Source organism: Molossus molossus, unplaced genomic scaffold (genome assembly GCF_014108415.1).
Source record: "Molossus molossus isolate mMolMol1 unplaced genomic scaffold, mMolMol1.p scaffold_m16_p_4, whole genome shotgun sequence".
NCBI classification, from domain to species: domain Eukaryota; kingdom Metazoa; phylum Chordata; class Mammalia; order Chiroptera; family Molossidae; genus Molossus; species Molossus molossus.
In genome coordinates, this window is record NW_023425377.1 from 126,155,790 (window position 1) to 126,180,364 (window position 24,575).

At 46.5% G+C, this 24,575-nt stretch overlaps 1 protein-coding gene across 1 annotated transcript; it reads right to left on the minus strand.

Annotated features, from left to right (window-relative positions):
• Nucleotides 1–2,322: 2,322 nt before the first annotated feature.
• MYOZ2 (myozenin 2) lies at nucleotides 2,323–24,575 on the minus strand. The gene is made up of 6 exons (XM_036241117.1): nucleotides 24,467–24,575; nucleotides 23,844–23,930; nucleotides 14,720–14,889; nucleotides 11,737–11,866; nucleotides 8,929–9,112; nucleotides 2,323–2,700 (listed from the first exon to the last, which is right to left on the minus strand). The coding sequence occupies exons 2-6, from the start codon at nucleotides 23,917–23,919 to the stop codon at nucleotides 2,466–2,468; spliced, it is 795 nt and encodes a 264-aa protein (XP_036097010.1). The 5' UTR covers nucleotides 23,920–23,930; nucleotides 24,467–24,575; the 3' UTR covers nucleotides 2,323–2,465.

A 24,575-nucleotide genomic window follows, 5' to 3' on the forward strand; every position in this document is an offset into this window, starting at 1 on the left:
TTAGAAAAGGCAAAATTTCAAGTGGGTGCAATAGACGGTCATCCGGACTAAAACGTCATTGTCCGTATTCACACTTGATCATGTGATAACCGATGATGAGCTGTTTTCATTATCAAGTTCTTTTGAATACTAAGGAATGGAGAATGAGAAATGACTGAAGGGAGTTACTCGCCAAGAAGTGCTTTTTTTTTTTTCTTTTTAAACAGTAGTTCCAGTGATTAATGGAACTCATTACGGAGAGAACAATTGGCCATCTGATCATCAAGAAATGGGCTAAATAGAATAGGAAATGTCATTGCATGACCCAGACGTCCGTGGACAGAGTAATGGGAATTGGGAGAGCTTCCTCTGAAGTTTTGAAAGTAGGAAATATTTTCATTCGAAGGAATGTTTTCGGGGGTGTCCTTCAGCTGTATAGTTTTCATAGTGCTTCTCTTTCCGCTCTGGGTCCGTTCTTCCCCCTCCTCCGCTGGTGCGCAGGGAGGGTACACCCGCCGGGGCACAGCCCTGCGCGGACTCGGCGGTTTTCATCACGGCGCCCTGGGGGGTCTCTCCACCTTCGGAATGAAATGTGCACACGGCTGCTTCTGTTCAGTCACTTGGCATCTCTAAAGGTGTCAGACAGCTGAGCTAGAATTAATAGACACTTCCAGGAAAGGAAGAAATACAATAGTGAACCGAGGGTTATTCCATCATTTTCTAACCAGTATTAAAAAAAAAAAATTCTTAGCTTCTCCCTTTTTAAACTCTGCTTTATAGTACTGGGGAGTCCTGTTCTACAGCTAACATATTTCAATGTTGGCCCCTTTCGGTGGTTGACTGAATGGTGATCCATTTGGAGATAGTTAAATTCACGCAACAAAATTCCAATTTAATGAAAAATAGTAACTCATTTCAAACTGCCAATAAAAACTAAACCATTTCCGCAAAGCGAATACTCAACCATGAGTAACTTTCATTTTTAAAAGGTTAAAATGGCCCACGAAATGGCCTGATGGAAGCCTCATGGCTAGCATTTATCACAGGTGCCAACATTGTCGTTTCAAAACAGGAAAACTCCAAAACATAAATAAAAGGAATATATCTTAAAGCTATATTGTAAATTATACCAATGATCTACAATGATAATATGTATAAATACAATACATTGATGTTACTACTTTCTAGGGATTACATTTTTCATAAGAAAAAATTTTTTTAATTTCTCTAATTGCAGGTCTAGAGGCTGATTAAGACAACCACCGATCCCAACACCACATACAGATTCGTTGTCAATAAGCAGCGTTGCTACGTGGCATTTGCCTTCCTACACGGTACACACGCCTTCTTCCACTTCCTGAGCTTGATGTGGTAGTTGTCTGTGGATGGAACGTTTCTTCTCCACTTCAGCATCTGTCGCAGAACCCTTCACTGAAGTCAGTGGAAGAACTGATGTTTATTTCTCACCGGTTCTGTGCTACATCCTTCCTCAGCCATAGTCTAAGCTAGATCTGTACCCTTCTATCCATCTGGGTCTTCTACACCATATGTGCACACTGCACGGGGTGGGGATGACACCCGTCGGAGGTTTGCGCGCTCGGCTCTGTGTTTCATGGCGTGTCCTCCCTGGGGCTTCAGGACCTGAGCAGGGTTTAAAGATTCACCAAAGACAGCTGCCAAGTCACAGTTCTCCCTCTCACATATATTTATATGTCTATTCGTGTGTATTTTATTTGATTTTACTCTTCTAAAGATGTATAAGTGATTTTACTCAAAGTGAAATCCCATCGGCACACAGCACTGGGGTGTGAGGAACGTGAACTTGAGGTAACCTTGGCCTTTAAAACTAGTAGCAGGATGTTCCCTGAGTCATTGTCTCCGGCTCCCTGACGGAATGTTAAGTGAATATAACAACCCAGTTGAACTCCGGAGAATGCCTGGAGCCATTACCTAATGATTCAGAGCACGCGGAGGAAGACAAAGCCCTTTAGAAAAGGTCAACAAGCCTCGTGAAGAGACTTCATCCAGACATGCTGCTGTGTCGTGGTCACCAGGAAGGACCCAGCCCAGCCCTTTCTGTCAATGACGTTTGTACATCATCTTCCATAAGGTGCACCCCTTAAATAAAACATGGGATGAGTCTAGGTGTCTTGACTGTGTGTTGACTCTGGACACCACGCGGAGAGCCTATCTGGGAATAGTTCGTAGGGAAGGAGAAGGGCTGGGCTCTCTGGTCATCTGGATTCCTCAGTGAAGAGGCTGGATTGTTTGCACCAAGTGAAAACAGAATGAGGCATAAAGACAAGTGACTTCAAAGTTTTTAAAACAAGATTGTGAGTTGTTTATTAGCATTTGAGATGAGGCTGAAATTAAATGTCATAAAAAGAAAATTGCTCTTCAGTTGTTGCTACTGACGAGGAGTGTGAGTGGAATAACAAAACAGCAACATTTGTGTTCAGAGGTTTGGGGCTGGTACAACTTTCTTCTCATAGGTCTTCTGACTCTGGCACAGTGGTACCCTCTGTGGGCTCGGCTGTGACCACTATAGGGATATTCTCAGACACCCACCCCTTAGGAGTCCTGTTGAAGGACCGTCTACCAGAAAGAGGATTGGCAAAGGCCATGAACCTGGAATCTGTTAGAAGTAGTAGCTCAAAATCGGGAACCTTGAATTTAACCATTTTTGATGCTTTTTCAAAACCTCCAAATGGGGTGGCAACTCTGTGAGAAAGGAAAAGCAAAAGAATAAATTAATGTTTAAATGTATCTACTAGAAAATGGAAAACAACTTCGTTCCCACTTTTACAGGCATGTTATGCTACATTCTTAGCGTGACTGTCAGCGTTTGACCTCTGAGACAACCCTTTATGAGAAAACAGATACTCCTGTAAAGTCCCATTGTATGTGCCCTTAGTCTGGGGCTACACTAATCTCTTCCCTGTGCCTGGAGATTGTAACAGTCATTTCTTGCCTTTGAGTCTTCGCTCACGAGGTGTCCCTACACAAGAGATTTCCTCCCTGCCTCCACTCCACCTGTGCATGGCCTGTGGCCTGTAAGTTCTAACTTCCCAACCACGGTCCCAGCCCACACTCCCTGCCTTAGCCAAATTCCTTCAGCATTGCCTTATGTCAGTCATTCAGAGCTTATGACAAGGACTTAGATTGTCATTACTCTTTGTATTCAACTAGGAACGTGGTCACCATTCAGGTGCTCTATGAACGTTGAAAGCTGACAGTTCAGAACTGGGTACAGGCACCAGCCACTGTTTGAAGTGCTTCTCACACTATTGGTAAGGAACCGCCATGGGCCCTGGTTCAAGCGCAGATGCTGATTTAGTTCGTCCAGGACATGTCCTGAGAGTCTGCATCTCTCACCACTTCCCGCGTGATGCCTGTGCGGGTCTGTGGCTCGCACCTCGGGTACCAAGGCTCTAGAGGGCTGCCTCACTAGATCCTCCCAGCTGCCTCGTCAGTTGGTTCTGCTAACATCCCTATGTCGTAGATGAAACGGAGACAGAATCCATGAAATGACTTGCTCAAAGTCACCCACTATTAAGATGTAGAACCAGGATTTAAACCCAGGTCCTCGGACTCCCCAGAGTCCTGCTTTTCTGTTCACTACCTTGCGCCACTCCCTCATGAGATACTTCTTAAGGAGAGTCGGGCCTTCTGCAGTCACTTTCTAAATACAGCGTACTTAGGAATGGCAACCCACTTGGGCTATGTCTGAATGATGTCAGACTACGTTGCTGTCAAATTCATCATGCTGCTGTCTGATTCCCTGCCCCATGTTTGATCATTGGATTTAATGACTTGAAGAGTCTTTAGAATTCTAATTTGATTCCATACATAAGTAAAACCTATTATTCTTGGGTTTCCAAGATAATATTTTATCATTTTTAAAAGGTGCCATTGTATATAAATAGTTTGTTCATTTGTTGACTCATTTCATTGATTCATACAACAAATAAGTGATTGCTTAATATATCTTCTCTGCTGTGTGCTAGGAATTCAAAGATGGAAAGGCTGTAGTTATTCTTAACTTCAGTAAGCTCACAGAGAAGTAAAGATGAAACATGAGGAAAAGAACACATCGTGGAATAAGATAGTTACTCTAAAGGGAGAATATCCTGAATACAGAGTTGCTTAGGCTAAAAAGCACCAGTCTGCCTGGTAGGTAAGGAAACACTTGTTAAGCTCAGAGCCTGGGATCAGAACCAGCTATGAAATTTGTAAGGCCCAGTACAAAATGAAAACTCAGGGCCCTTTTTAAAAATTGTTAAGAATATCAAAACAGAGACAGCCAAGCATCAAGCTAAGCATGGCCCTTCTAGGTTGGCGCCACACAACTGTACAGACAGCACATGTACCAGTGGGGATTGTAACCCATTCTACCATTCTTTTGACATTGTTCCCATAAATACTGACTCTGTTGGATATGGAGCATGTTTGTAGAAGAATCTTAGAAGCTAACTTTGGAAGATACCGACTTTGACTTTCAGTCATCCTAGTTCCAGGAGATTAGCTGACCTTCAACAGTTGAGCCAGGATGTCGTAGAACCAGGATGATGAACACCAGGATGACCCACACAGATGACCACTTGACCAGTTTCAAGATCCTTATCATAATGGACTGTGCCAGCCTGCACGTGGAAAACTTTTCAACTCCCTCCCCTTGATTTCTGTGTTCTGCTTTGCTGCTTCCTCCTTATAAAAACCTCTGCCTGCACTGGGACGTGGAGATGGACTTTGAGACAGGAGTCCCCTATCTCCTCGGGTTACCAGCACTTGAATAAATCTCTTTCCTTTTTCACCAGCACCTGTCTCATGAGTTTAGTTTTTGTGGCGGCAGGCAGCTGAACTTGGGTTCTGGTTACACACATCCATCCCGGGAGTTTAAGAATATATGGTTTCCACTGGATACAAGATGCTGTACTTTATGTCTAGATTTAGACAGAATCTGGTCAATTAATTTTATGTTTATGAATTCCAGAAACAAATTTTACTTTTTTTTTTTTTTTTTTTTTTTTCCAGCATTAAATCAAAAAAGAAATGCTCCTCAGCCACTGAAATCCAGTATTTGGTTTTGGTAGTAAGTGCATTGCTTTTTCCTTTTTTGTCCAGTTCTGTGTTGTTTTTCCCTCCCAGTCTGTGGGTCATTTTCTTCTCTTATAAATGAAAACATTCCCTTCCGTTCCATCACTGGTCTCCTACCTCCTACCTCTGACCCAGTGAAAGCTTGCTGTTTGAAAAGCAGTGTTTTCTTTTCTTTGGCACCTTTGAGGCTATATCCTGTTTGAGTTTTTATTGCTCTAGGCACACAAAGTAAAGAAAGTCCATTAACAGAGATGTTAAGCATTCCAAGTGAGATTACTTGCAGGATATTTAAGGTCTCTGAAAATAGTTTCAAGTTTTAGGCAAAGATAGTGAAGCAAAAATTTCCACTAAAAGATTTGGACTAGTCAGAAGGTAACTGTTCATCCCTATAATTCCCACAAAATTTCTTCAAACATAGATCTGACTTAACATGATTTTACATTTGGTCATCTCTGGGAGTGAATAGGAAGCCTGTTACACTCAGATTTACAGTTAATAGATGCTTTCTTGTTTATTTTGATCAATAATAGGATTGCATTTATACTGATTAATAGTGCTGGACTTATAATACACTCCTAATAATTACTGATTATAAGGTAAAGAATGTTATAAAATGATTGTATAGAAATTAAAATAAAGTCATTTGACTAGATACCTAGTGTATGTAATACATTTAAAGGTACACCATAGAATTATTGTACAGGTGAGGAAATTAATATGAGGAGGGTGAAGTAACATAGTCACAGCTTCTTGAAGCAGAGCTGGGAACCTTGCTTCCAGTTTAATTTTCATCCCATGTTGCATGGGTTATTTAAATTATAATATAATAATGCCCAGTCGGTGTGGCCCAGTGGTTGAGCATTGACCCATGCACCAAGAGGTCACTGGTTCAATTCCCAAGGTTGTAGGCCAAATTCCCAGTGAGGGGCATGCAGAAGGCAGCCAATCGATGTTCTCTCTCATCGATATTCTCTCTCACTGATGTTTCTATCTCTCTCTCCCTCTCCCTTCCTCTCTCTCTAAAATCAATAAAGAAAAAAATAAATAAATATAGTATAATTTTTTTAATCCTCACTTCAGGATATTTTTCCATTTGTTTTCAGACAGAGTGGGAGGGAGAGAGAGAAATATTGATGCGAGAGAGACACTGGACTGGTTGCCTCCTACACAACCCTGACCAGGGCCAGGGACTAAACCACAACCGAAGTACATACCCTTGACTGGAATCGAACCCGAGACTCTTTGGTCCAAGGGCCAATGCTCCAACTGCTGTGCCAAACCAGCCAGGGCTAAATATAGTATAATATTTAATAGTATGTTCAAAGTGAGTACAAGAATGCAAAGCTGTATTACTAGGGGTATTTTGAAATCATGATTAGACCTGGAAGCCGTTTCTCCTCCTGTCATTATCCCTGACGAGCACCGGTAGCTGCCTCTCAGCTGACACGCGTCATTAACAGTATCTGATAATTATGTACAATAATGTGAGGCCACCAAATAATGTCATTTTACTCTTTGCAACGGACTTTGGGAGTATTTGGAAACTATTTCTCTCCCTCTCTCTCTTTGTCTCTCTCTGTTGGCTCTCATTTGTTTTTGCAAAAATGAATAAACATGTATTAGAATAAAGTCTTAATAATGTTGAATTATTTAAGAAAGGAAAGGAAAAATTGTAGTTGGTATTACATTTTATTTTTAAAATGTATAATAGTTGTGTGAAGAACTAAATTTCTGGTCAAATTATTTTCTTATAACCTTGAGTAGTTTGATAATAGAAACTCCCATTAAATAACCTACGTAGAAATTATTTTAACCTTTTTTAAATTATTGGAATGTGTTCTGGACTAATTCAAAGAATGGCATTTTATCACATTTAATTTATAAACACCTGGATAACTCTTGAGATTATTTTATCAATGTGATTTTATAAAATAAGAGTTTGTTGAAGTGTAAGGTACATTTTTAAAAGTATGTAAATCATAAGGTAAAACTTGATGAATATTATTCTGTTGTAATTATTTGCTGCTGGTATATAAAAATATCATTAATTTTTATGTTGACCTTGTGATCTTGCTAAATTTACTTACTAAGTCTACTTACTAACCTGTAGCTTCTTTTGAGTTTCCTGTGAACAAAGACAATTTTTCCTTTTCTATACTTACACCTTTTGTTTATTAAAACAACTTCTTTGTCTGAAAGAAATTGTTTTTATGTTAACTTTCACCTCTAAAGAATATTTTCACTGGATATAGACTTACAGGCCGGCAGTTATTTATTTCATAATTGTAAAGGCAATATTACAGGAGCTTTAAGATGTTCTTATTGTCTTTGGTTTGCGGCCGGTTTGCAGCCCTGCGCCTTCGCGTGGCTGACACCATGTGGCTGACGCCATGTGGCTGACGCCATGTGGCTGACACCATGTGGCTGACACCATGTGGCTGACTGGCTTGCGTAGTACTTTGTGGATCTGAGGCCTGAAGTCTTTTGTCAATTTTGAAAAACTCTTGACCACTAATTCTTCAGATATTCTTTCTGCCTTATTCTCTGTGTTATTCCCTCCTGAGACTAACCACCCCTGTAGGTTGGCATTTTCATTTCCAGGTGTGTCTGCTCTTTCCCTACATTTTAAATCCACTGTTTCTTCTGTGCTCCAGTCTGAACAGTTGGAATCTTGTCTGCTTCAGTGTATGAATCCTCTCTTCAGCTGTGTTTAATCTGCCATGAACTCTATTTATTAATTTTTAAAACATTCCTGTTACTAAATATAACGCAAGTACAGAAAACCTCATAAACACGGACAGTAGCTTATTCCAAAGTGGACCGCCTTGTAACCACCACTCGAGCGGAGGCAATACCACGTCCTGCCGGTCACACCCTCTCCTGCCCGAGTGGTGGTCAGCATTTTGACTTTCAGGATAATATCAACTTATAACTGTTTTTTTAAAACTTACTTTCTGTGTTAATAACCCAAGTATGCATCTCTAAATACAATGGTTTAGTTTTGCCTGTCTAATAAAATTGTGTCTTTCTAATCTTTTTTATACTATAGATACCCTTTTCATCCCTTCCCCACATTTATTTATTGAAGACATTGGATCATTTGTCCATATGATTTCCCACTGACTGGATTGTACTGATTCCGCTCCTCGGTATATTCTAGCATTTCTCTGTTCTTGGTGTTTCCTGTAAATTTTATATGGATCCGGTGACTTGATACTTTGACTTGTTCACTTCAGTTGCTACATCTTTGTTTTTTGTAGAATTCCCGTTTAACCCTCTTTTAAAAAAGAACATTCTCAATCGGCTGGAATTCCTCATCTTCTCAGCTCGCCTCTTGGTCCTGTTTCCCACAGTTGTTTCAAAGTGAGTGTCTGATAGTCTAATCGTTAGCTCTTTTATGGGTCTTGTTTCTTTTGTTTATTATTTTTCTCTTCGTTTTTAGTCATTTGGTCTTGTCTCATGGTATGCTTGGTGATTGGCAGGTGACTGATGAGCATCATGTATAAACATGCAGAGATCATCAGAGTCTCTGAGTGGTGTCATCTTTCTTGGAGCGAGGACAGACCGTTGTCTATGACAAGCAGTTTGATTTGAAGGAGGTGATCTTTATCCAACCCGGCACTGTGTTGATCGGCACAGCGTTTATTTTCATGAACAGTGACACATCACTTGTTCCTCTTTATTCCATGGTATAGCCTTTAGAGTTCCCAACTCAAAGCTTGGAATACCTGGACCCCTCCTCCCCGCACACCCTGGGCTTAGGGCTGTTCTAACAAAGGGTTCAGGCTCTGCACCATGGTGTGGAGACCCGGGTAGTGCAGACCAACCCTGTCGCCCAGGAGAACCAGTTACCTGTTGAAGCTCCTGTAGTCAGGCAGCTCTGCCTTGCCTTCGGGCTGGAACAGCTTAGGGTACAGAGCCTCTAACAGCTCCGGATCGCTGCCCATGGCCTGTTCCCAGGGCGACTGGTAGTACTTGGGGACAGCTGTGGTGTTGAATCTCTCCGGAGGAATTTCCTTCAGTGGCCCAGAATATCCTTTGGAAAAATATAGCAAAATAAGTAAACACAGAGTGGCCGAGAGTTACGAGACTCCCCCTGACATTCTGCTTAGTCTTCATGCGAAATAGCTGTATGAAGAAGGCACCCTTTCTTAGAAAGGAGTCGTCCAAAAGGCTTAGATATGTTTCAGCCCCTTTAAAGGAAATTTCCAAAGAAACCACTGTTAGTATACATTTGTTCCGTGTAACTATTCACTTAATTTTTAAAAATTGGGCCCCTTATATTAATTTATGGTAGGCTTTAGATGTCCCAGTTAGTGAATTAATTTGAGAATAGACAGTGAGCGTCTGCTGTGGTCTGGGCCCTCGAGAGAAGGCAGGTAAGACCGTCCCTGGTCTCGGAGCTGATTTGTTAGGGGTGATACTCGGGTGTTGTTTCCGAAAGTGCTGGCTACGGTGCTGAGCTTCAGGACGGTGCAGAAATCCGCATTCATGCCCTGGGTGAGGCCCTGCCCTCCCGTCCCCCTGGACCCTGTTCCCACGGGCCTCTCTCCTGACCCTCCTGCGTCTGGTCACCTCCTCAGCCGCCTCCTCTCACCAGGACCAGACTTCTGTCAGCGCCGTGTAACCATCACACGAACTCTGGCAGAAGCCGGGGACCACTTCCGCAGCATCGAGTCACACGCCTCAAGGACGCCCGCACGGCCGACTGTCCCCCGCGGGGCCTGCCCCGAGCCGGCGCACCCCGCCCTCCCCAGCCGCCTGCGCTCCGGGGCCCCTGCTCCCGCCTGCTCCCCGTCTCCGCCACATCCTCAACCCCTGCCTGTCCTTCCTTCACACGTGACAGGCCCCGGGGCTTCCTTGGTGGTTCATTTTCTGATTGCCTCCAGCATCTAAACGGGCCTCTGTTTAACGCGCCTTCTCGGCCACGCAAAGATCGGCGTCAGACTCTCGTCTCCACACCACCCTCCGCCAGGACGTCCGTTCCCGCCCCTGGCTCCAGTGCCCCTGCACACTGCGGACTCCAGGTTCTGACTTGGACCTGCTGGGTCTGTGCTGACAGGTGTCCCCAGCCCACTCCACGGCATGTCTGCACCTCGGTGACACGTGGGCAACCCTCCCTGCCTCCTTCCCCTTCCCCGTGCGGAAAGTTTCCCCAAGAACCACTGTCTCAGCAAATGCTACCCCTGTGCCCTCAGAGGCCAGGACAAGCCTTATCCCCGACTCCCCTGTTCCCACGACACCAGCTGAGGATGACGGACTGCGCTTCCTAAGGACTTCCAGAACCGTGGCTCTCGGACTCTGTTTCCAAACCCCCTGGGCACCTACTTGAAATGTTCCGAAGGACCAGATGTTGAGAGCTTCCCCCAGAGATCTGGCTGCGGTCGGTCTCGGGTCTGGCTCATGGTCTTATGCAGGTGATTTGCAAAGAGAATACTGGGAGCCTTCGCTCTAGCGCCGCCCTCTGTCCCTTATCCCTGCCCCAGGCCGGCCCTGCCCGCGTCCTGCCTGACCGGTCACCACCGCCTTCGTGCCCACCCTTTAGCTCTCCATCCCTCCCAGGCACCCCTGCACTGCTGCCCCCGTGACCTGTGACCAGGACACGTGATCATGTCACTCAGTTCTCGGGACAAAAATCTCAACCACTCAGCATGACACACCTGTCCCCACCAACCTGTCCTGCCTCACCTCCTGACGTCCCCATATTTTATGCTCCAGAACTGTGGCTCTAGTTGAAGCTTGCTGTCCCTTACGTCTCCCTCCCTGTCCCATGTGTCCCCTGAGCCTGCACTCTCCGACTTCAGCCTCCGCTTGAGGTGACCTCTCCTGCGCGGCCGCCGTGGAAAGCTGGGCCGCCGGCCTGCGTCCCGCCTGGGTCCGTACAGACGCCCGCCTCCACCGCACCCTGTTCCTGTTCCCCTCCTGCAGCTCATCAGGGGTCAGGGTGCAGACACTGGGCAGTCTGCCATTGTAGATTTTTAAAAATTTCCTAAAATCCCACTACGCCAACACATTTATTTTATTTGTGTATCTTTTCCCTCCTGTTTGTCTTCACCCACAGACATGATGATCATGTAACTGTGAATCTGGGACCAGACCTGGATTTAATCCTTCATCAGTCCATATGTAGCCGTTTGTAACATCAGTTTAATTTGTTAAAATGCAGATTGTAATAGATATGTTGTGGGGTTATTGTAAATGAAGGAAGACAAATACGTGTCAGCGCATTTCACAAATTGTACAGTTTCATACGAGTAGAATTTCAGTACAATTACACTGACTAGATTTTTAATCTAGCAGGTGATTGTCAAGAGACACACTGGGCCATCGGAAAGAACCTGAGACCACTGTCCATGTTTGGATGACTCCTTCAGGTCTGAATCTTTACACGGACCTTGACTCCCCCACAGACAAATAGGGGGTGGGTAAGAGAGGATCTACAGTTGTTCATGTGGAAAATGCAATAATTCATAAGTAGCAATGCAAGAATGAACTCTGCATTTCGTGTACTCGCAACTGCACACCTACTTTTGCCCATTGTGACCAGCATGCGACCAGCTGTGGTACTTTGATGCCATTTACCAAAGCGTCCGGGTGACCTGGGTCACTCATTTAAAGGCACAGCAACCTTATTGTTTCATTTGTAAGGCGATGAGTTACCTGGTGCGATGTTTTCTGGATTCGGGGGGCTCCTTGGATCCGGGGTGTTGGGAGGAGTAAACGGGGCTTGCTGGGACCCGCCTTCCAAGGGACTTCCGTCCAGTTTCCCGTTCTGCATGGCACGGTTGTGCTGTATTGGTCAAAAGTCAACTGCTGAAAACTCAGAAGTATTAGACACTCCTATAGGAAATACGCGAGCTGACCTCCATTCATAGATCTGGGACTTAACACAATGACGCTTCCTTTTTCGAGGGCTTCTCAGTAATTTACATGGTCCTCGGCTGAGCTTTGAATGAGAGACTTTACTGAAGTCTGTCTGGGATCTGTTTTATGATGACAGTCCACACCATCATAATTTTCTCAGCCTTAACTGTGTGCCAAGTGCAGGGTCTTGGCTTTGTATCAATTACTCCGTTCCCTTCTCCCGGCCTCCCTGCAAGGGGAGTCTGCCTACTCTTCAGTGTCCACTGATCTCACATCGAGGTACCGTCAGACACGTGGCTCAGACATTGTTACATTACTAGTTTATTTATAGTTGGGCTTAGATGAGATTCCTTAAGATGCCTTGTTTCAAAATTCAGTCTGATATTCCAACACTAGTTGTGTGTAACAGAAAAGAAATTTGTACCACTAAATTGCATAAACTGGTAGAAGGATTAAATCCCATAAACTTGAGGTTTCTATCAAATAAAATGCTTAAAAGATGTTTGTCTTTAAGTTTTAGGTGAGTTTGTGTATCATGCATTAGTGTTCGTTCTGTGGCAGTAACAAAGCAGTTTGAAAACATTTGCATTGCAACAGAGAAAACCGACACTGTAACAGCTGATGTCCTCAGAAGGGTCTCTGATACAGCGCTGTTCTACCTACGTGTGGGAGGCACCTGTGTGTGTTTGAAAAGGCCAATCTGTGTAAGAATTGTATAAAGTGAAATTATCATTTAAATTTAGAAAAAAAATTTGGTAAAGAGCATAGCAGAGAAAGACCAATTTGGACTTGTTTCTGTGTGACATAGCAGAAAGTGTCTTAATCCTTTCTTATTTCTGTATGTACTTATAAGGGGATATCGTGAAGTACAGTTTTACATTTTAATGCTTAACTTTATAGAAATGTGAGGATAAAAGACTCTTTTGTCCTAAGATCTCAATATTTCCCATAATTAAAGGCCATAATTAAGGGCCTCACCTGAGGTGTTATACATATAAGTTGTGCCAAATACATAGTAAAAGTTATTTTTTGAACAAAATAAATACATATTTAGAATCCCCCATATATGTAGTTTGGTGTTACTTAAGAATTACTTTTTATAGTATACGTCCCCTTTCCCAACCTTATTTAAGATTTCTAGAGATTTCAAAGAGCCCCCAGTTACCAAATGCAGAGATGGTCTTGACGGAAATGGGGGTTGCTTTGCTTTATATCCTTTGCAGTGGTTTATAGAAGTTTAAATATCATGAGCCACTCCTGGCCCGTGTGGCTCCGTGGTTGAGCGTCGACCCTGCACCAAGAGGTCGCAGGTTGGATTCCCGGTCAGGGCACATGCCCAGGTTGTGGGCCTGATCCCTAGTGGGGGGCATGCAGGAGGCGGCCAATTCATGTTCTCTCTCTCTCTCCCTCTCCCTCCACTCTCTCTGAAATCAATAAAGGAAAAAAAAAGTTTTTTTTTTAATATATCACATTTCTTGTCTCCTCCCGTGGCCGCTCCTGTCCTTCCTGTGTCCTGTCATGCCTTCCTGAGTGGGGTCATTCGTCCCTGAACCAGAGCCCACACCGGCTGTGTGGCCCCTCGGGTCCCCTCCTCCACGAACGCACATCCCCTGTGGTCTCTGTCAGGAGGTTTCTGCGGCCTGGATCGGCCGGTGCCTGACCAGTCGAGCGAGCCCAAAACTGCACTTCCATCGGCTATTTTTAAAGTGATACTTCATACTTGAGCAAACGGCAGGGAGGGAGTCTGCTTGTTTGTTACTAGCTTTTCATTTAGGAAACCTTTGTTCGAAGAGTTTTATGCTCACTGGTTTTATGGTTCACAGGCACCAAAGCTCCCCACACAATGTAGCCAGTGTCCGGGGACCGAGTGTGGCTGCAGGTCCCGGGCTCCTGTCGGTTCCAGGGTGTCCTCAGGCAAGACGCTCCCGCGTGCCCTGTGGGGCGCTGTGTGCTCTGGGAGTGTTCCCGCCCCAAACATTCACCCCGAGATGATAACACCGTGTTCACTCCCAGCACCACGACCTCCCCCTGCCCCCCTCCCCGGCTCCTAGCAGAACAGACCTGGCGTCAAGTGCCAAGTCTCCAAGCTCACGGCGTCCCTGTTGAACTAAAAAGATATTCAGTCGTACATAATGTTCCTTTATTGACCCACTGAGACTGTTCATTGTCAGGAACAAGGGTGGAATACTTGTTTGGGAACCTCGTAATAGGAATACATTTAGAAATGTATGCCTGACCGGTGTGGCTCCATGGTTAGAGTGTCGATCCTGCACCTAGAGGTCACCAGTTCAATTCCCGGTCAGGGCACATGCCCAGGTTGTGGGTCCGATCCCCAGTGGGGGGCGTGCAGGAGGCGGCCAGTGGATGTTCTCTCTCATCGATGTTTCTATCTCTCTCTCCCTCCCTTCCTCTCTCTGTAAAATAAGTAAAGAAAAAATAAGAAAAAGAAAACAGCCCTGGCCGGTTTGGCTCAGCGGTTAGAGCATCGGCCTGCGGTACAGAGAGACCCGGGTTCGGTTCCCGCTAAGGGCATGTACCTCGGTTGCAGTTTGTCCCCGGCCCTGGTTGGTCGTGCGGGTGGCAGCCACTCGATGTGTCCCTTTCATGTCGATGTTTCTCTCTCACTCTCCCTTCCTCTCTCTCCCTTCCACTCTATCTGTACAAAAAATGGAAAAATTGCCTCGGGTGAGGATAAAAAATAAAAAAAATAAAAAAAAAGAAAAAGAAAACAGAAATATTGCCCATTTATTTACATCCCATGTGACCAAGTTATACTTACGTGTATCTGTGCTTTTGATTCATACTGGAAATTTTCAAACGTGTACTTATCAGATCGTCTCTGCCGCATCTTAAATAGCCTGGCCCCGCGGTTACTGAGATGGGACAGTTCTTCCAACATGATGTCTCTGGGGACGCTGACCTTTTTGCCCAGGTCCATGCCATCGACATCTGGAAAACGATATTCGCATGCATGAAAACACCAAGGTAAGCATTTTAGCTGCTTTTCTAAATTCCGTAATTTATTGCCTGCCATCTGTGGGCGGCCGAGTCGCAGGCTCTTGCGTCAGACTGCTGTGGGCCGGATCCTGGCTTCGCTCCTTTCTAACCACATGATCACGGATATTACTTATTTCCTCTAAACCTCGGTGTCCTCGTCTCTAAAGTGGGGCTCCTGCGTTAAGACCTACCGCATAGGGTTGCTAGGAGGGTTTTTAAAAATGCTTCCTATAAAGTATTTCTGTGGTACTTGTCACACAGGAAGAGTGACTGAAAGTAAGTTGTCATTACTAGTAGACAAATTTAGTCTTTCCAAACTTAGAGAGTTTTTAAACAGCACTGCTGAGAGTTCTCTGAACGGGCTCAGCGTTGCTCCCCACATGTTAGGTGTTAGCCGGAGCCGTCCCTGCCCTGAGTGCTCGCCCCCACCGTGCCCCCTTCCCTGCCTGTCAACCTGCAGCCAGCGCCCAGCCCGGCGAGCGAGGCAGCTAAGTGAGGAAGGACAGCCTTCCCAGGCCCCTCGGCCATCTGTCGCCCCCTCAGATCCTGTCCCCGACCACCGCGCACAGCCTCTCGGTTCCGCTCTGCGTGTTTGTGGTTTGAACTTCCCTTCTGTTTGAGTCGTCATGTTCCCGTGCCTTGGACATAGTGGGCTCGCTCTGGAAGCCGGAGAGAGAACAGGAAACCCCAGCCACTCGGCATCGAACAGCACGTCTCCAGCATCAGTGGCGGAGGGAGTCTCAGGGGAAACAAACTCCTTGACTGAACGGAGGTGAGCAGGGAGCCTTAGCGAAACGCCCGCTCTGCTCACACCGAGATTTCTAGCACTGACTGCGCGTCCAGAGCGAGAGGCCCGAGCAGGGGTCTCAGCCTCTACCTCACATGTAGACAACGAAGAGCCAGGTAAACCCAAAGCAAGCAGGAGTCAGCAGTAATGAGGATGAGACCAGGAATCACAGACGGAAGAACAACACCGACGGAGCAAGCACAGAAGACAGATGCCCGTTCGGGGCGGGACAGGGGACAGGCGGACGCGGCAGGCGGCCAAGGGCAGGAGGGACGCCGCAAGGCGCTCTGCACACACCTTTCAAAACTGGGAACAAGGGATCAATTCTTTGAAAAGCTCAAAGTACCACATCTCACCCAATCTGAAGTAGATCATCCGAGTCCTTCTCCACCTACTAGGCCACGGAACTTAGAAATGGGAAATGTCTCAAAAAAGAGATCTTCAGAGCTAGATGGTTTCACTGGAGAATTCCACCTTTGAAGGAAGAATTCACACCAGTGCTACATATTCTGTGCCTAAAAGTGGAAGAAGAGGGAACACTTCCCAGTTCATGGTTTAGCTCATAGAATTCTGATACCAGAACCAAACTGGAGAATTCCACCTTTTAAGGAAGAATTCACACCGGTGCTACATATTCTGTGCCTAAAAGTGGAAGAAGAGGGTACACTTCCCAGTTCATGGCTTAGCTAATAGAACTCTGATACCGGAACCAGAACTCTGATACCGGAACCAAACAAGAAGAACACACAGAAAGCCACAGACCAATACCCCTCGTGCACATAGAAGCAGACGTCTTCCACAGAACATCGGCAGATAGAATTCAACAACATTTAAATGTGATTCTACACCATGAGCAAGTGCAGTTTATTCCAGGCATAGGAGACTGGTTCAGGATTCACAGATCAGTCCCTGCAATGCAGCCGACAGAGAAAGACCACATGGTCGGCCCTTCGGGATCTAGAGGCGGGCAGTGTTGTTAAACTCGACAACAGCAGTGCAGACCACTAAAGGAAGAACTCGTAGGTTGGACTTGATCAGAATCGTAAACTTGTATTCTGAGAAAGAGTCTGTGAAGAGGGTGAGAAGCAAAGCTACAAAGTGGAGAACAATATTTGCAAAACATGTGTTGGACAATAGGCCAGGGTGTATAAGGAACTCGCAAAACTCGCCAGTGAAAAGGCCAAACAGTCCAATCAGAGCACAAGACACGAAGGGACGTTTCACCCACAAAGATGTGCAGGTGACCAATACGCGTGTGGAGAGAGAGTCCAAACCACTGTTCAAATTAGAGATCAAACTGCAGCGAGACCCCACACCTGCTGCTGGGAGGAACCCTCCCCTTGGGGAGGGGGTGGAGGAACCCGACCACCCATGGCTGCTGGGATGTAAACTGGAAAAGAATGTCTAGGTTCCCTCTAACACTGAGCATAGAACTACCAGCATTCCCAGGCACTTACCCCAGCGAAAGGAAACATTCGCACAGAAACCTATGTGCAAAACACAGAACCCAGATGTACTTCAGCAGGGAAATGGTTAAAAACACTGGTCCATCCGCACTGTGACCCACAGCAGTACGAAGGAACAAAGTGTTGGAAGGAACGCGATACCTGGCTACGTGACGAGTTACACTGAGTGAGAAAAGCCATCCCTAGTGCTATGCTCGCGATTTCTATGGCATTCTTGAAATGAAAATATACACATACACAAACGAGGGCAGACTAGTGACGGGCAGGAGGCTCTAGACTATCTCAAGGTCAGTATTCTGGTTGTGGTGGTGCACCGTCTTTTACAAGATACTATGGGCAAAGCTGGGAAGAGACCAGCTCCATTATTTCTTACATTTGCACGTGAGACCACAATGATCTCAGAATACAAAATGTAAGAGGCGCCGAGCCGTGGAAAGACATGAATGATCTGTACGTGAATATTGCTGAATGACAAGCCAGTCGGTAAAAGAGTCCAGAGTCCACTGATCGATCGAGTTTCAGGAATTCCATGAGTCAGTTCAACTCCGAGAACGCAGCCATTATTACAGTTAAACGGCAAAGTTCGTAATTAGATCAATTATATTAAAAAACAAAGCAAATAAAGTCTCAAAATGTATCTCTATATCTTTCGCTACTTTCTGCTATTATCTGTGCTGTTGACTCTATTTGTATCTCACGCATCTGTGTGGTGGAAACTATGTAACGTCCCGCACTGCCCATCTCTTCCCATCTGCAGGCAGGGACTGCTGGGAGCTCGAAATCGGCCGCATGGGAGTGTTTATACCACGGAATCCGCGGACCAAGGCATGTCCCCCGCCCCACAGAACCAGTCGTGAGATGTTCACTAGTAGACACCAGTGTGTTAAGTCTGCATATGTTGCAACCAACCAACAAATGACAAAAGACACAAAGTAAATTCTCCGAGGTGTTCTTCCTTTGTCGTCCAATAGCTACGTCTGCGAAGTAACCAGAGCAGGAGTCCCAGACCCCTTGCACTGGAGAATCCGATGTATGGACAGGCTGGTCACTTCAGCTTCCAGAGTGGGGAAAACTGTCAGCTGGGCCCGTGAGTCCATGTCCAGCTGTCCCCTGCCCTTTACTGCAAACCCCGGTGCAGGGTCTCAGCCGTGTGTGAGCTGGATGCCTGGTAAATGATATAATTTGTTCAGGATACGCATCCTTGACCTGAGGATTAGCAGGTTGTCTCTGTGGCATTAGATCACCCATTGAAAATAAGATTGCTCGGCGTACTTTCCTCTTGATGTCATTGATGCTGATCCAGAATTTTCCGCGTATTCTTTTATTATTTCATCGGGTTCGTCTATTATGTTTTGCTGCTCTTTCAAGGAAATCAGTGATTATCTTTGAATAAATATTTAATTATGAAAGGATATCAACAAATAACTTTAGGGTCTTGACCATAATCAAAGTAATTTCTACCAAAAACCCCACAGTTTTTAATCTGCTAGAAATATTAAATAATTGTTATTGATATTCTTTCTCAGTAGGGTCCTCAAATGTACAATGTTTTTGTAGTTAAATTAAAATGTAAAATTTTACATTAAAAAGTTCACATATTTCGCCCAGGCCTGTTTGGCTCAGCCGTTAGAGCACCGGCTTACAGTCTGGAGAGACCCGGGTTTTTTCCCCCGCTAAGGGCACGTACCTCGGTTGCAGTTTGTCCCCAGCCCTGATTGGGTCATGTGGGTGGCGACCACCCGGTGTGTCCCTTTCATGTCGATGTTTCTCTCTCTCTCTCCCCCTCCCACTCTATCTGAACAAAATATCAAAAAATGTCCTCGGGTGAGGATAAAAAAAAAAAAAATGTTCACATACTTTGATATTTCAATTTTTAAGTATATTTTCCTTCCACTTTCCATGCTGTGGAACTGCATTGCTATGAGTACTAGAAGCCAAGAGGAAAATCACACTTACTGGGAGAGGATTCGTTATCACTGAAAATGTGGTCAGTTCCTTTTCCAAACCTACTTCAATGTGGAGACTTATGAGTAAACACTGGGCTTAAATTTCTCCAAAAGGAAACATTCTGGTGTTGTTGTTTTTCACATTAGTTTCATAGATTAACAGTCTCAAACTAAGTCAAAAAAAATGTATGTGTGCCCAAGTAACTCTGCATTTTTTATTTGAAATTTTGATCCTGCCAAAATGACGTATTTAGTTAGATCAGTGAATTCAATTCACACTTTGTAAAAATACCCACTTACAAATCATTGTAGTAAGACAAACCATCTTTCACAGCTATGTCCCGTGGTCTCTTGGCAGGGGCAGCTCTCATGGGTGGGCAAAACCCTGAAACGGACCAGCTGGAGGGGTCCTGCGGATTTACTTCGGAGCCAAGAGATTTTCTGTGCCCCTGACAGACTGTCTGGTTGGCCTATATGATTGAATATTAATCCATGACATATATACATTGTTGCATAATACAATGTAGTATATAAATGATAATAGTACAGACTGTGATTCTGAATCATGCCTGAAAAAGACAACTGGTAAAAAGTTCATTAATGATTTTCTCCATATTAAAAAGTTGATATTGAAATCCATCTGGGATTTTTTTTTCTCCTATTTTACATTTTACATCTCTTCCCTTTGATTTGAGTTCTGAGGCTATTTTGTAAAGTGATCAAAATTTTACTGTTAGTTAAAACAGTATCATGTAATGGCTGGGTGAATCTATAAACATTTAAGAAATGAGATTACACGAACTGAATCACACCCGGAGAATCGTCTAGTGCTGTTTCTAGGAGGGACACCTAGAGCCTGTGAAAGTGAGAAAGACACTGGGGTGATGGACTCGTGGGGCCAGAATCAAACGTTTGCTGTGAACTAGAACTGAGCCTGGTTTTCTGCTGCTCCTGTTCAGGGGTGCTGGGGGGTGGGGTGCTTTCTAGAGGTTCAGCAGTCTGTGGCAAGCTCACAACATCTGTGAATTCACAAGATATTACTGCCCACCAATTTTCAAAATAAAACATCCTTTTGTCCCCCCCTAGGGTTATGAGAAATTTTCAACCAAAGAAAACTAACAAACGTGTACACTAAAGCATTAGGTTGCTTTTCTCCCCCACGCTTGTTCATCTGTGGTGTTGAAGGCCTTCCTGGTGTCCTTATTTTGATACTGATGACGTGACTGATTGCAGTTCAGGACGTGCTTACCCAGGAGAGGCAACGGAGTCCTCACAATCTCGCATCCGAAGTTCAAGATTTTGCACTGGGTTTTCAAAGGGCCCTTGCCGCTCTGTCAATAGTGTCGCTGCCTGCGTCCTTGGTGGAGGAGCGCCGTGCCCTGGCGTCTGACCTCGGCCCGGAGCTCGGGGAGCAGACGGAACTGGAGAACAAGGTGCAGCAGCACATCCAGCCCCCCAGTCTCGAATGAGGACGCCGATGTGTGGTGTGGACCCTGGGGCTCCTGGCACCCTACCGACCACAGCACTGCCGTTAGATCCGGGTTCCGCTCGCACACAGCGAAGCCTTTTCCTGGCGTCGCAAAAGCAGTCTGTCCAGTGCCCGTCTGTGTGCTGGGAAAGGCCCGTCACAGCCAGGAGGGAAAAACAAAAACAAACGCACACCAAAATGAAAGCCCCGCTGGGCCAGGTGAGGACTGAGGACGACAGAGCAGCCCGGGAGGCCCTGGGGTCCTCCGGTGCCCCAAGCTCTCCCGAACCTCGGCCGTCGCTGTGCCGACAATCGGGGACCGCATGCTCCCACTTCCCGCGACAGTTCACTTCCAGTTCCGCCGCACTGACTCCGGACAACGCCAGGTGCTCCCCAGCGTCCCGCTCCGTCCGCATCCTTTGATCCTGCCCCCTTTCTGCCCCGTGGGGTTCACGTCTCCGGTGGGGTGCCGAGTGACGTGGTCAGCCGCGCAGAGCACGCCCAGACCGGGGTGCACGGCCGCCTCTCCTGCCCCCAGCGGGCACAGGTGACGGCCGGGCCCTCGTGTGTCCGCTCCGGCGTTTAGACTCTCACTTAGGTGGTCGCACACGGCTGATACTTCTGTGCAAAACATAGAGCTTTGGGCTCTCAACAGTATCACGGGCCGGCTGCTGCCGTTGGCCCCGCTGCTTCAGAGAGTGACGAGGGTCATAGCAGGGCGGTCGGTGTGGGCAGTCCCAAGTGCCACCTTCGGGTCAGGGGACACGTATTCGTTATGTGTTGGGAGTGTGGTCTGTTTGCTTCTGAGACACAGTTTGAAACCAAATGTAATGGGTTCATCGTGAGTAACAATTGGGGGGGAGTTAGTAGAGGCTGGGAGCTCCCATTTTTACCCGGTGCCACCCAGTTCCACGTGTCTGTGTGTGCACAGCATCTCAGTAATTCTCTGAGGTCATTTCTGCAGACGGGATGCATGCGCTGCTGTCAAACTCTTGTTTTTTAATATTTATCTTTTTCTACGGATTTATCTCAAAGGCTCGCCAGCTGCAGTCTCCCCCACAACTAGGACTGGACTGAACTTGCCTCTTGTGCTCGGAAGAGGGCTCGTCGAGCCGTCTGGTGGTCACATTCTGTTCTCCTACTGAGTGGCCTTTGCAAAGGGTGGTCAGAAATAATTCCCTTGTGATGCTACAAAGAAATTGTGATGCGTCAGGGAAGAGGCCTTGAAAACATTCTTCTCTTCGTGCTTATCAAGGACAGTCCAGTCCTGGGTGGACTGAATGCGTCTTATCCTTACGATGGAGCCCGTTGGTTTGCTTTAAACCAGCCAGATGTGTGCCGCGGGGACGTGATTGGGGGATGGTGCCCAGAAAGGCTTCTCTGCTTCCTCACTTCTGCATCCTTAGAAAAATGATACTCCCCTGAGCTCCGCTCCCTAAACCCCGTCGTGTGCGGACAGCGAAGTCCCCTGGAAGATGTCAGGGGGAGTAAGAGCCGGGCATCGTTTACGCTGCTTCCTAAAGTCCTGCAGCTCGTTTATGTGGGGGCTGGAAGGTCTGTGATGATCCCTGTGTTATCTGGAGCCTTGAGCACCAGACAGAGGCGGGACATGTGACCCACTCAGGGCTGGGCCTCCCCCGCGCTGGGAGCCGGCTCTCCGGGGGCCTGCACCCGGCCAGGACCCGCTGGTGCGGACACAGGAGTTTGAGGGGGGTCTCCCCCTTGAGACTTGACTGTGTTTTTTTATATTTCATAAACACAAAAGTTATGCTATATAAGTAAAAGAAAAAGACATTCTTATTCTTGCAGGTCTATGTCTGGACTAACCTAAATTAGGACCCAACATATGATTTAAACCAGGACTTCATTACATGGGTCCATTGGTGTATGATTATGATGTGATGAGAAAATAATACCATCTCAGGTCTAGTTCTAAGGTAAATAAGTTAGTCTGAAATTCCAGTGATTATCTGTTGCCGTATTGACCAGGTAAACTATGAAAACAATTTCAACTAGACTACCTGAAGCAGGCGCACAGGAAGCCTATACATGTTAAGGAGGAGTGCATTTAGCTGCTTTGGGTTGATGTCCACTCTGGAATCTGATGCAGAATTATTCTCGCTTTATTCCAAGCTAGTTTGACATCATAAAACATGGGAACTAAGTGGGGCCCAGATTTTGTCTTGCAGAAAACAAAGACCCTTTCGACTGGACTACGCTGTCCGGGGAGCATCTAAAACCGTCTTCTGTTGTTTCCATTCAGCTTTCTTTAGGGAAGATGAGGTGCAAACACCCTGTCGTGCTGCCCTGCAGACCTCTCCCCCAGGCTCAGATGCGAGGTCCCGTTCCTGTCCACCGACAGGGTGCAGCACCGTCCTGAGAAGGCCACGTGGCCACCGGGAATGGCTGGAACCAGCCCTTCACCGGATCTGCATGTTGCACGGACTCTCTTTGAACACGGATGCTCTCCTGTGCCCATGGCTGACGCTGAATTTCCGTTACAGCCATGAAAACGCAGGTCGAAAGAAGGCATTTCTTCCTTTCTAGAGCTCTTTGCCAGCCCTTAAAGAAAAGGCCGGAGCGGAGTGTCCCCTTGCACCGAATTTACATCGACAAGTTGTTGACTCAGCACCTAATTTACATCGACAAGTTGTTGACTCATTGGCTTTGAGACTGCCAGAACTTTATATTGTCCTAGAAATTACACATAAAAGTAGATTTCCACACAAAATAATCCTGGTCAATTAATTACTAAGTATGATGACTAGTTTCAGGGTTAAAAAAAAAAAAAACTTACAGTGACTATGAAATCCAACTTAACACCTTTTGTAAAAAAAAAAAAAAAAGGATGATTGAACATATTTTGAGTGATTTTGTACTATAAGGGAAAACCAAGACCCGCCATGGGGGCTGAATAATGAAGACAAATATGAGACCCACCCCCCAGAATGAAAGAGCTGAAAGGGGTCCCCTTGTCAGGTGCAAGGCGAGCCCCGCAGAATGTACATCGGCAGCGAGCGGCTCATTCCTCAGAGCAGTTGTCGTCTGAAAATAGCTCCCAGATGAGGAAGGATGACTACAGGAGGGTTAGTGACCAGGGGCTGGTCTCCACCCCCAGAGCCGGGGTCTGCGGGCCAGAGCTCCCGCTCAGAGCACGCAGCCCGGGGCTAGGGACGGCCGCCAGGGAGGGGCAGCGTTAGTGCCGGGCCACGCTCATGCTAAAGGGTTCGCACGGGTACCGTGTCCGTGGATCTCCTTCACGATGGCTGAGGCTTGCTGTCTCCTCTGCTTCACCATGGTGCTGTGCGACAGCATGGCTCCGTGCCCTGGGAAAACAAACACTGCTGGGCAATGGGGGCCCTCCTCGGGGGCCTTATCATCGTCCTTCAGAGAGAGAGCATCTTTGTTCTTTGGGAAGAATTCATCATGGCTTTCTACGGAGAGACTGTCCTCCGCATTCCTTGTCTGGTGACGGGGCCTGTCATCATGGACGGGCAGCGACCCAGTGAGCAGAGGGGCACTGGGTGCCAGGCCGGGCTTATCTATGCACAGGGCAGTGATCAGCAGGCAAGGGGAACCAGGGAGGGCTGCCTCCTTCCCCTCCCGCTCTCTCTCCCAGTGTATTGTCATCTGTCCCTGTGTCCTGACTGGCCTGCTTTTGTGCCGGCATCCCAGGACATCAGTCCCAGCAAACTGTAAGAATGAAGGAAGGACACCCGGTTAACCAGACGCCTCGGGGCGAGGTTTTAAAATTGGCATCAACAGCTGTCCTTTAAGACAAAGAATGCCCATTTGTGAGTCACAACCCTGAACCTCCTTGGACCACTGAGTAACAAGACATTTTAGGAAACAATGCACCTACCTCTCAGCCGTGCTTCCCGGCAGGACAGATCCCAGCGTGTGGGGGAGAGACCGGCGGTGGGGTGCGGGTGGCTCTGGGGCCCGATGGTTTCTATCCTTGAGCCTGAGAC